At 33.6% G+C, this 12,350-nt stretch overlaps 1 protein-coding gene across 1 annotated transcript; it reads left to right on the top strand.

The window, feature by feature from the left end:
* The first annotated feature begins 7 nt into the window (after positions 1–7).
* LOC110457695 lies at positions 8–3,335 on the top strand. The gene is made up of 4 exons (XM_021509059.1): positions 8–278; positions 638–1,374; positions 1,782–1,933; positions 2,334–3,335. Exons 1-4 carry the CDS (start codon positions 93–95, stop codon positions 2,513–2,515), a joined length of 1,257 nt encoding a protein of 418 aa, XP_021364734.1. The 5' UTR covers positions 8–92; the 3' UTR covers positions 2,516–3,335.
* Positions 3,336–12,350: the final 9,015 nt, after the last annotated feature.

The raw sequence follows: 12,350 nt of genomic DNA, 5'->3' as shown, positions 1-12,350 counted from the left end.
ACACGTAAATGCTTCCTGCAAAGTCGCTCGCCTGAAGATATTGGAAAGATTTCCCATGAGAATCATGGATGGAGGTCGCATTTATATGAATAATGCTTTCTTCCACCAGAATCACATTTCCAGTTTCATGGTTTAATGTCGCCAGAATTATTGCAACTATTTTGGTTTGTCAAAGTTCACTGCAACTAATTCAAGCAACTCATCATCATCATCAAAGTGAAACTGAAACTCCAAGTTCTGTCAAAAGTTTTGGCAGGCTAGATCAACTGACAATCCAGGTAACCGTCCGCGTGTATCTGTCAGTTTAAATAGTCCACATATATACATGTACTCAGTGCATAAACATATTTAAGACAAAATTAGAAATTTAGAAATATACCTATATATGAGTGTCCATTAAAATGTTTAATTGTAGAAGAATGAATGTTGGGGCAGAAGAGATTTTAAAAAATATATTAAAATCCTTATATGCAAGGATAAAATAAATGTATTGATTATCAAAAAGTGAATTGACTCTCTGATGAGACCAAATTGTAATGTTACTTTTAGATGACTTAATTGTTACCCTGTGATTTGAAAATTTTTCTGACTAATGAAATTGATAATGAAAAATATTATATTCATTTTTTTATTTCAGAATTTTGATAAAAGCCTTCACCATGAAGACAGTGAGGTACAAGATCGTTTCAGTCCAATATCCCTTGTCAGGAAAAAAAAAACTCATATCTCAAGACAAGAAGACGTCGTTAACCCAAATATTCCTGACCGGACATATAGATATTTCAGCAATCAACATCATTACTTCACTATAAAAACAATTGGATCAGAAGATGGTACCACTATTGTTGACACGTGGAAAGGAAATTGTCCAAATTTTATGCCAGTAATGATAAAGCCATTTAATATATCTACCCCAATTTTTGGATCAAGAGAGAAAATAATTAAAGTTGTTTTACGCAAAAGAAAAGAACGGACGAACAAAAATGTTTGCATTAAGAACACATGCTGTATTTTTCCAAATGTTGTTTCAATGCAGCTGTTGATAGCATGGTTCGTAAAAGGTTATGAGTTTTTCAGCTCAGATAATTTATGTTGTAAAATATCGGTGCTATGTTTAGATGAAGGTTTGGCTACACATATCATTGGACATGACTTGGATGTTTATATCAAAGCTGTGGACAAAATTAAATCAGAAGGGGAACTTGGACACATAACACTTAATCTTTATAATTTACATGAAAAGGTTGACAATGATTTTAATTACTCCAGTATGAGGAATAACTCCAGTATGAGGAATAGGCGGGACATATCCAGCTTTAATTCTAGCAGAGATTTCAACACAACGAAGACTTTTCATCAAATTTCAATACAGAAGTAAGTTTGTAGTAAGTTTTGGTTGATACAAAAACTGTCAAAAAAAAATCTTTTTAAAACCGCTTGTTTGATATTTGTGTTTTTTATGAATCCATTCACAGCACGTGATCTGTGTTTCTTGGTAGCATTATGAAACAATAGTTATCAAAGTACTGCCAACGACTCATTAAAATGTATTTTTTTCTTAAAAAAACCTTTTCAGTTTAGTTCAGATCATAATAAAGTATTCTTTCTCGAGTAAAAATAAAGTAAAAGTGATGTTGAATACAACCTTTAAGTTGGATACTCAGAATTTAAAAATTAAGTATTCAAAAATGATGTAATGAAAACTACTCATAATGGTATATGTAAGTGATAAATATTTTAAAGATAACAGCATTGATTACAATTTTTTTTCTTGGTTTCAGCAACGTAGATGCCAGTTGGGGCATGGTGTGTGTGTTTAGTGTGGTGATGCTTGTGATCGTTGTCGGCTGCGGCTTCAAGATGTTTGACATGAAGCAGAATACTAAAGTACATTTTTCCTACCATGATGGTATTCATCTTATGTATGTGAATGGTAAGGTATATTTTCATTTCATTTTTTTTTATACACAGCTTTTCAAAATTGTATTATATTGTGGCAGGTTTTAATTGTACTTAGGTTACGGTCGCATTTTAGCTTCAAGCTAGAGGGAATTTCCCATAAGCTCAGTGGTAGAGCGTCCGACTAGGAACCACGGGATCACCGGTGGAAGCACACTGCTCTCTTTCCTGTTACAGTATTTATTGAATATACAAAAAAGATAATTTACTGGGAAGTATTCATTCTAATATTTGTATAAGAAATATTGAACAATTGCATGGATTTAAAAATAATGTTAGGTGCTGTCATTCAGTCTTTTGCATTAATTTTCATCAGTCTGAATGATTGAAAACACCACACTTTTCTATGATATTTTTCTGTGATGTATTTATAGATCTGATACGTAGGAAAGCAAGACTTTTGCCAATGTTCCGGTCTGCATGGCGACAGAATGACGAAGAAATACTATTTCAGCGAGGAAGAAAAGATCCGGTGCCTCTGGCATCTGTAGTTGAGGAGGATGAGGAGGTCCAAATAGAGAATTATAATGAGGATGAACAGTATTTAGATTTATAGAAGCAGACTATTCATACAAATAGTGATAGAATGAATTTCAAAGTTACATGTGAAATACATGTAGTTTAGGGATCCCTGTCCCACTGGGGTTTTCCTATATGCAGTTACCTCCCCTTAACTTCTGTTTAGATGTAAGTGTAGAACAATTATGCCAGGCCACTTCCTTTGACCAGGTAGCTCAATCAGAGCAATACTTTAGCAGTCTGAATTTCATGGTTTGATTATGCTCTAGTTCTGTGGTGTTTCACTCGGATCGAGTGTTGTTGATTATAATTTGTTTATTTCATCTTTATTATTTCTCATGAAAGTACTGCAAGGTGTGGTTTTCTCTTCAGAAACGGTTTATCAAAGCTATAGTCATGCTAAAAAAAAAAATTGATTATTTGATTAATTACTTAATTATAGTTATTGGTGATGCTACGGGGATCCTAAATACTATCCTTTAGACCTACTTACTAATCTTATATTTTTGGATAGACCTGAAGGTTTAACAAATGTTACCTGGTATATTTAGTAAATATGAATATCCTTAAGTTTAAACATAGCATGCACTAACTTTATGTAATAAATTTACAAAGGTTTCTCATCATCCATAACTGTAGTAACTATATTTTTGTCCACAATATGAGATAAATACAGTGACAGACTTGTATGTTAGAAAGACCATTACATGTGTAACAGGAGAGGAAAAATGCACGGTCAGACTGGGGTTTGAACCCAGGACCTTCCGAACTGTAGATGGACGCTCAACCAATTGAGCTATCTGGTCGCCGACGATTGACCCAGTCTAGTTCCGCTACATTCCTCCCACCTTTAACAAAGTCTTCAACCCCGAAGACACACGAGACCCTATACCACCTTCTGTGAGAATATTTCGTTGGGCGCCAAATGTAACAGGAGAGGAAAATGCCAGATCAGGGTTTGAACCCGGAACCCTCCGAACTTGAGACGGCCGCTCAACCAATTGAGGTTTCTGGTCGCCGACAATCAACCCAGTTCAGTTCCGCTCGCATGTAATATAAGGTTTTACATTTTAATTGATTGCCAAGCTGAAATATTTACAAGTCAACATATACAGTCATCTGTGAAGTAGATTTTGGTACATTCAGCAATAAATTATCCTTTTGAAAGTGATTTTCCTTGCATGACTAATTAAAAGAGGTTTATTTGAGAAGTTGTATATCAGGAGGGATTTCAGGGGTTTTTAACCCATGACGTTGAGCTATTTCAGAAGTCATATAACCATCATTATGATATCTGAAGGGTCATTAGAAATGTAAAAAAAACATATCTTTTAAAACCTGAAACTCAAAGCTCAGTTTGGTGACTCAAAACATATTCTTAATGGTCTAATATAAGCCCTGGTGTCAACATTAAGCAATTTGCCATTTCAGATGCATTAATGATACTCAATCTTCATTTTTATGCATTGATCTCAATAGTCCGGCTATTTGAATAGTATTTATAGTGTCAATACTTCTAGTTCAGTAGAACTATGAACTTCAAGATAGAATAGAGGGAACTTTTTTTATTTTTTTTTATTTTTTGGTGTATATTGGTTATAGGAGGCCAAGAAATAAGTTGTAGTTTATAACTTGGACTTGATTTAAAACACATTTATTGTGTTACAGCATTGTTTTCTTTGATTGACCGTTGAGACATTGTATTGGCCTCCGTCAGTGTGATTTCTGTCGGAGGTACATCTATGACGTTTGTTAATAATGTTAGTTTCTTTATTGCCTCATTATTAAACTAGGAAAATTGTTATAAACTGCCTTTTTTATATGCTATACTTGTACCTGCATCTAGCTTCAATTTTTTTTACATATCACTTTCAAAATCGGTATTTGCACAGAGATTATCCAACTTGGATGCATTGCCATTTGAATTGTCTATAAGTGATGATGAAACAATTATCAGTGTACATGCACCTAGTATTACATTTCATCATACTTTCCGGTTTTGATGTATTACATTTTAACATATGATCATAGGATATGTACTGTTTGTAGTTGCAATGTTATTGCCCCTCTTTCGTATGCACATCAAGTCAAATGAAATGCCTATGATGTTGAAACATTGTTGGAAGTTGATTGTGTTTTCGATTTTTCTGTCATTGAAAACTGGAATTACTCAGATTTCATTTAAAGCATAGGTTTGGGCTTTACAGTTTAGTTACAATTAAATCTTTAAATTTACCGATCTCGGCAATCTTGTAGATGTGTTGTCGCAAAGTTGTATTATCAGTACCATGGTCATGCATTTTTTAAAACTAAATATCTCTCATCATAAGAAATGTTTAAAACTTTATTTATCAGTTCGGATGTTTTCGGTACAATTTTTCCTTGTTAATCAATATTTTATTTATAGCTGTTCAGTTCTTCCTTGTTAATTGTGTGTGACTGTGGAAGTTTTCCATTCCTATCATATTAATTGTTAATTTCATCTTCTTCTTTTTTCATAAAAGTCCCACAAAGTATGGTTTTCTTTTCAGAAATTGATTACCGGTATCGGTATCAAAGCTTTTGCATTGCCAGGCCAGAAAAGACAGTTACCAATACTTAGTTACAATTTTTGACCGTGATATATGGGGATCACAGCCAAACCAGAAACTTTGTTATTTTATTTTTTTCTTCGGTGCTAAATTAAAATTCATTCTATACATGTAAATGTTAAATGCTTGGCTTTCACTCATTATTTCTTTTACAGTGAGGGTTTTTTATTCATTGCATAGAAACATTTTTTGCAATTTCACTCGTTTTCAATTTTTGTTAATGATTTATGACATGAATAGTTTATAGATACATGATTATGTATTAAATTAATTGCTGGTGAAAAATATTCTTTATTTCCTGAATGGTTGTCAAGGTGTTATGACTTGTTAGGTATTTATTCTCAGTCGATCATTACCATTTGTTTCTTATAGAAAACTCAAATATTCTGTATTCTTATTTAAATAGATGTCTCTAGCTCAGGGTTCTATTAGTGTAACGTGGAGAGACTGCCCTTATAAATGATACTGGTTTTTATGTACATTATGTACACTGTACATAATATACATTGAATTCGGTTACCATACATGTACTGCCTGTATGTGATTGTTCTTAAGATGTTTTGTGTATATAGGTCTATGTGTACGTATAAAGTTTTAGTATATTACATACAAAACGCATGCACACTTTATGAATCAAGTAAAATAGAGTTATCTCCCATTTATTTTAATTTTATATTAATTATCATTATAACTTAGTATTATTTATTTTTTATTTTTTTTGTCTTCCTTTAAAATGCCTCATCAGTCAAACAAGTCCTAAAAGCATTATTAAAACATTATTGAAACATTATTAAAAAACAAGATTTTATAGATTTTTTTTTACTGTGGAACTTTTTGTAATGGAGATGCATTAACAGATAAGGTAGCATGTATCCTAACTGTTTGATTCCCAGTTTCATACATTACTACGTACCTGGTACATGTAAGCCAGCCTGATTTTGTATATACTCTATAAGTAAAAATGTGTTGCAAACAAGCAAGCAAATCTCTTGTTTTGTAATAACATGTAATACATTCTCCCTGTGTCGGGAACAGTGGGTTCACTTACCAGTAAGTTTTGCTTGTATCTTGCAAAACATTGTCTGATGAAATCACCAAGTATGCTATGTGATGGTGTATTGATTTCATATTTTAACATTTTTTATTTCTTCTTCTCCAAAAAAATGGATGGACAAAAGAAAAAAAAGTCAATCATATTGTTCTTGTTTCTGATCATGATTATCTGATTGCAATTTTTGAGAAACATCTGAAAAGTTTGAATATTTTTCGTAATGACTTGTCTTTAGAGTATTATTTTGAAACTATAATGTATAATTTTATGTTTGAAACTTCTTCTCGAAATGTTTTCTAGATTTAAATTTCTTGATGTGTTGATGTTCAGGTAATCAGGCTATGAGCAGCTTGGTCCTGGTGTAGGGACTAAGTACAGAGGGGATTATCAAGCGAATCAATGTTGGGACTACATTAAATGTATTTGATAAAATTATTGTTTTTCACACAAAAGGTTTGTACTTATTTACGTTTAATTTTGGGATCTTGAAGGTGATATTTACATGGAGGGCCACCAAGTGACATACTGTATACAGGGTAATTCTCAAGGCAGTGTTATTTTCGCGCTTTTTGCGGAAGGAATAGGATTCAACCGCGAATTCAAGAATGTAGTGAAAACTTCCAGCTCCTGGCAATATTGTAAGGTATGGTCCGAGACTAAAGAGGAAGTAATACAAGGTACAACATGACATGGCTCTTTATTGACAAATATCATCATGAATTATAACATTAAAGAGTATAAAAATTCCATTCCTGTCGCGTTATAATCACAGCTTATTACTGAGAATGTGCCACATTTTCGAGTCGGTTTCAACTAATCAAACATATGTCCACAGAACGACAAGTCTATTTTTAGGTAACACCTATGGTTACTCGTCACAAATTATTTCATTCTACTGACGTGCTAATATACTGATAGCACAAGAAATGTAAAAATAACAGACACCGACCAACCTGTTTTACACAATCTTTACACTGTGCAAATTTTAATTTCCTGATGAAATGTGAAAATAACACTGCCCAAATTCAAAGCTGTATACAGTAATATGTATGTCTTTTGGCCATCTTAGCATTTGATTAAATAATAATAATATTGTTATTGTACCCCTACAACAGAGGTAGGGAGATCAGACATACTGGAATACCAGGCTGTTCATTTATTTGTCACTACTTTTTCCTGCTCTTCTTGATACTGCTTTTTATCTTATGAAATGACACATATTTATGATCTGTGCATGTTGTGACCGCCATGATGCTTCCAGTTTCCACCGATATGAAAAGTGTTGGTTACTTATATTAGCCGAAGAAACCCTTTCCTAGTTCACCACTGAAGTATAAGGTTGATTTAAATGAAGTTATGCTAGCATTTTACTTAATATATCAAAATTTGTATGTGAGGGGGTCATATTGTTCCATTATATTTCTAAACCCTTTCAGCTAACACAATATATCCAATTGCCTGTTGACAGTTTCTGACAATCCCCTCCTCCTTTACTTCAAGGATTAATTTGGAATTTGTACATGTTAGCCTTCATATACAGGTAACCCTGTTTCAGGTAGGCTTTGTTAAGAGTTACGACCCTTGATTTTACTTTGCCTTACAAAGCTTTAAGTCTACACCTTTTACAGTATAAGATGTATTTCAACAGAATTTTGCAAACATATTAATTTCCTGTGATATGAACTTACATATGCATGTCATCTTATTTTTTAAATATGACCCGTTATGTAATAAACTTACACATGGATGCACATGCATTCCTTTGTGTGAAGTAAGTGTCAGACAAAATTGACATTAAAGAAATATTACATTCCAATATTTTCTGAAAACACAGATAGGGAGAATATTCATGGCTAGTGTATGCAGTAAGAGTCTTTTATTTATGTAGTTGTATATTCTGTCACTCAGAACAAATCAGGTATCCAATTGTTAGTCTCCCAAGGAGAAATGTGTTAGAACTATTTAGCTGTGAAAGGTATGTACTTGTGCTGTCAATATTACAAGGAGTAGAATTTGTAAGAAAGATAATGGAAATGTTCCTAACTGAAGACGCCGCTAATTTGGTCTTTATATGATTTTTTTTTCAATCGATAACATGATATTTTGTTAAAAAAAGGAAAAGCTTATTTTACTAGTTCACACCCTCCCTTCACTGGAAGAAAACAATATGCGAGTGATGGTGTTTTTCCTTTCACTTTGATGTTCTGTGTTTTTCCTGTCAGATTTTTATTTCAAATTTGTTTGTTGAAGCTATAGTTTTGTTTATTATACACTGTGATTTGTGTTAATGTATCATTAACCTGGTCAGGGCTCAAAAGGATACTGTTAACATCTTAACAATATACGCAAGATGGCAGGTCTTCAAATTCTATACACATTGTTATCGAAAGACTTTCGAAAATCTTGTCAACATTTTGTAAATAAATCTCTACAGATCTAGGGTTTTGCACTATGTCACTCATAAAGACAATTTTTGCATCATATGCATCTTAACAAATTCACCCGTTAGCTTTACTTTGTCGGTTTATTTTATATCCAGGCCATCCATCCTTGAAATTCCAGGGAATACACTCTCTGCAACGTAGAATATGTCATGAAAATCAAAAGAATTGCTCGTCAGCGTAATGGTAAAATTGGACAGCTTGGAAGTGGTCTGGCTCCTCTGTATTACTTAGTGGACACTAATCAGCCTAGTGATTGGTCTTTTTTTCTCATCTGAAACCAGTCCAAAAAGGCTATCCATGTCCCTTTCGTTTTTGTCATGACATACTCCAGGAGTGAAAAGAAGTTAAGTGATTGTAACCCCTGGACTTTCCAGGATAGTGGGCATCATCCATTGACAATTGTAGGATTCTTCCCAAAATTTGTCTTCAGGTACCTATTTCTTTTTTAAATGAAAATTATTTCCTTTTATCTGAATTCACGATGGTTTCTTTAGACCACTGTGAAAATTTCAAAAGCATTTAAACATGCATTGATCCAAGGCTTTTTAGATAGTTTGGCACGTAGGTAGTAAAATATCTAGATGCCAAATATTTCAAACGAGGTATTTTCATTGTCTCTCCTTTATAGATATCTCTGTGGTAAAATAAAAGTAAACACTTTGAATCAGTATTTCGATACAAGCAGATTGTGTGGGTCAGGGTGAATGACCAAGTGGTCGCTATCTTCTATTGAGAAATGTATGACATGTTGAGGGATAATTAAACACACGTTGTAATGTTTACATATATAGTTACAGGTGCTGCAATATATATACTTCTGTAGAAAAATCATCTTGTTTATTTTTGTAGATTGATGTAAAGGGTTTGTAAATACACTTGTTATGACTTCGTTTTAAGATATTTAAAACAACAAAATAAATGGGCATACAAACTATTCCGTCTTGGTTATTCCATTAAACGAGTTTTTGACAGACACATTTTGACACGACATTTTCTTGCACATTTCACATTCTATAACCATAATAGATTGTACTCGTATTGTTTGCTCGTTCGCGATAGGTACCTGTGAATCGACAGCAGTATACAACAAAAAATACCATAACGAAACGGAAAAGTTTCATACTTTCTTTTGTCCACCTCACAAAGTCACATTGACAATCGATCTTCCTCCCGATTACAAGGAAATTGCGTTTGAATCCGAAAATGTTTTAAACAATATTGTCCAACAGTTCTAATTGCAGTCCTCTGCCTAATTCCTGTAGGAACTCTATCTAAATCAGAGATTTATAACGATACTAATTTAGATAGAGTTCCTACAGGAGTTATCCTCTGCCCTGTACCTCTTGATTTTTATTTTTTTTTTAAATATTGACCCTTTGTAGTTAACTAAAACATAACAGGAACACTTGAAACTATTTGGGCTATTCCGTTTACTCTTCACGGAAAGCCCTGCGGAAATCGTAGCCAAAGGGCCAAGTGAGCTTATGCCCCATCCTCGATATCCAGGGGTTACTAGACCTCTCACTTTCGCCCTCTGCACCCCTGGAATATGCCAAAGTGAAATTGAAGGCACGCGGCTAGCTTTTTGATTGGTGTCGGGTAAAAAAACCTGACCAATCACTAGGCTGATACTTGTCTTTTGAAGATAACAGAGGAGCGACACCGACTTCAAAGCCAATACGTTTTACCGTTACGCGACCGCGAGATTATTTTGATACACATCAAAGGATCAAACTAGCCTTCTCATCACATCCACAAGACGGTGTACACTGAGCCTTCGATTTTGCTATGATATATTCCAGGGGTACAGAGAGCTAAAGTGAGCGTAACCCCTGGATATCGAGGATGATTACAAAAACATTTTAAAAAACTCAGCTGTAAAACCATCTATGCCATGACTTTTTGTTACTTTTCATGTTTTTTTTTTAAGTTTACCTGCTTCTTCCAGTGCATTTTGTTAGCAGTGAGAAAGTTTATATCTTCAAATGAAATCCCTATACTAAAACTTCCATATCCTCTTTTACCAATGAACATTGAATTATTCCTGAAAAACAGAAAAGGCTCGAAAGATTTCTAGACTATTTTTATAAAAAAATAATACTGTACCAACAGGTAAAAAGAAGTGGAACGAAGTTTTCGACTTGAATTATTCAACATGGGCTCGAATATACAAGATTCCCATTAGTGGTTTCAGTACAGAGTTAATCACCATATTTTAACCACAAAGTCTTTTCTCTTTTAAACACATCTAGTTATTTCTCCTCTCTGTACTCTCTGTAACTCTGAAACTGAAACTAGTATACATGTCCTCTGGGAATGTCAAGAAGTCCAGAATTTACTAGATAGTCTAAGAATTCTATTAGATGCTCTTTACATCCCATTAGATTACAATAAACAATTTTTTATTTTTGGATTTTTATCTGAAAAATTTCAATTACTACAAAGTTGATAATGAAATTAATTCTCCTTGTCATAAAACAGTATATTTACAAAAAACGATGCTTTCACAACTCCCTCGACATCAAGGGACGTATTAATGCATTTAAACAATTGTATGACTTACAAAACTTTAGTGCTAACATCAATGGGGAAGCTGTCAGGAAAAAAAATGAAAATGATTGGAAAAAATGGGGAAAATTTACCGAGTTGTAATTTTACAGTCTAGCTCTCTTCTCTACAATGCCGTTACAGTGGTTGCTGATTTCTCTCCAAATTTATCAGCTGTTAATATTTACTGCTTCAATCTTGCTAATAAATTAAATTTTAGATATGAAATAGTGCCATCTCTCTCTCTCTCTACCCCCCCCCCCCCCCCCCCCCCCCTTTTTTTTTTTTTGTACAGGATAACGATATTCAAACTGGATATTTCTGGCATATATTTGACAGGACTAACTCAGAAAATCATTGAAACGATGAAAAATATTCTCGTTTGATTATGATGTAAGGATGAGTACATTATATGATTTATATTACATACAATGTGAACTATTAATATCTTATACTTATAGCATATAAAAGGTGTCCTGGCCATTTTATTCACGTAAGAAAGAGAGGTATTTAAAAAAGTTTGAGATGTATTCCGAAGCCATAACTCAGTATAAAACAAAAGGAAAATGTGTAGTAAATGTGTAGTAAATATGCATTTTATGTTGGTGTACTCAAATGAGTGAATTTGTAAATTTCAACTTAAAATATAAAAAAGAAAGGAAATTATTGAGAAAAAAAAAGGTTGGCGCGGGATACATGTTTTTATCAATAGGTGAAAAAAGACAGGTCAAATGTTGGGTTCCATTTTATATAGTGTTTTATTCCTAATATTGGGACAATATCGTATAGTATTTCATTAACCGGGTTACATGGAAATACCCTCCGGATCTGCCAATAGTTTGCACACGTATATCTCTATATAAATCAAGGTGTATACTAATTTGCATACAGTGACGGATCCAGAGACCTAACTGGGGGAGTTTCCAAATTTCCAGGGGGGAGGGGTTCCATGTGGGGGGAATTGAGGAAAATGGTGAAAATACATGATTTCTAAAGAAATTTTCAGGGTGGAGGGGTTTCCTGAAACCCAAAACCCCCCTCTGGATCCGCCACTGGCATAGAAGTGGCAACAAATGTAATAAGGGAGATAACTCGAGTTGTGAATATTGCATTTCTTCAAGTCAAAACATTCTATAAGTTGTTCATATTTCAAGGATCCTTGTCCCACTGTATTGTTGTTTTTCCTATATAGTACATATGTTTGTCTTTAAGCCACATCACCACCTATTATCAATGGCT

Source organism: Mizuhopecten yessoensis, unplaced genomic scaffold (genome assembly GCF_002113885.1).
Source record: "Mizuhopecten yessoensis strain PY_sf001 unplaced genomic scaffold, ASM211388v2 scaffold9299, whole genome shotgun sequence".
Lineage (NCBI taxonomy): Eukaryota > Metazoa > Mollusca > Bivalvia > Pectinida > Pectinidae > Mizuhopecten > Mizuhopecten yessoensis.
This window is presented reverse-complemented; position numbering and strand designations above follow the sequence as displayed.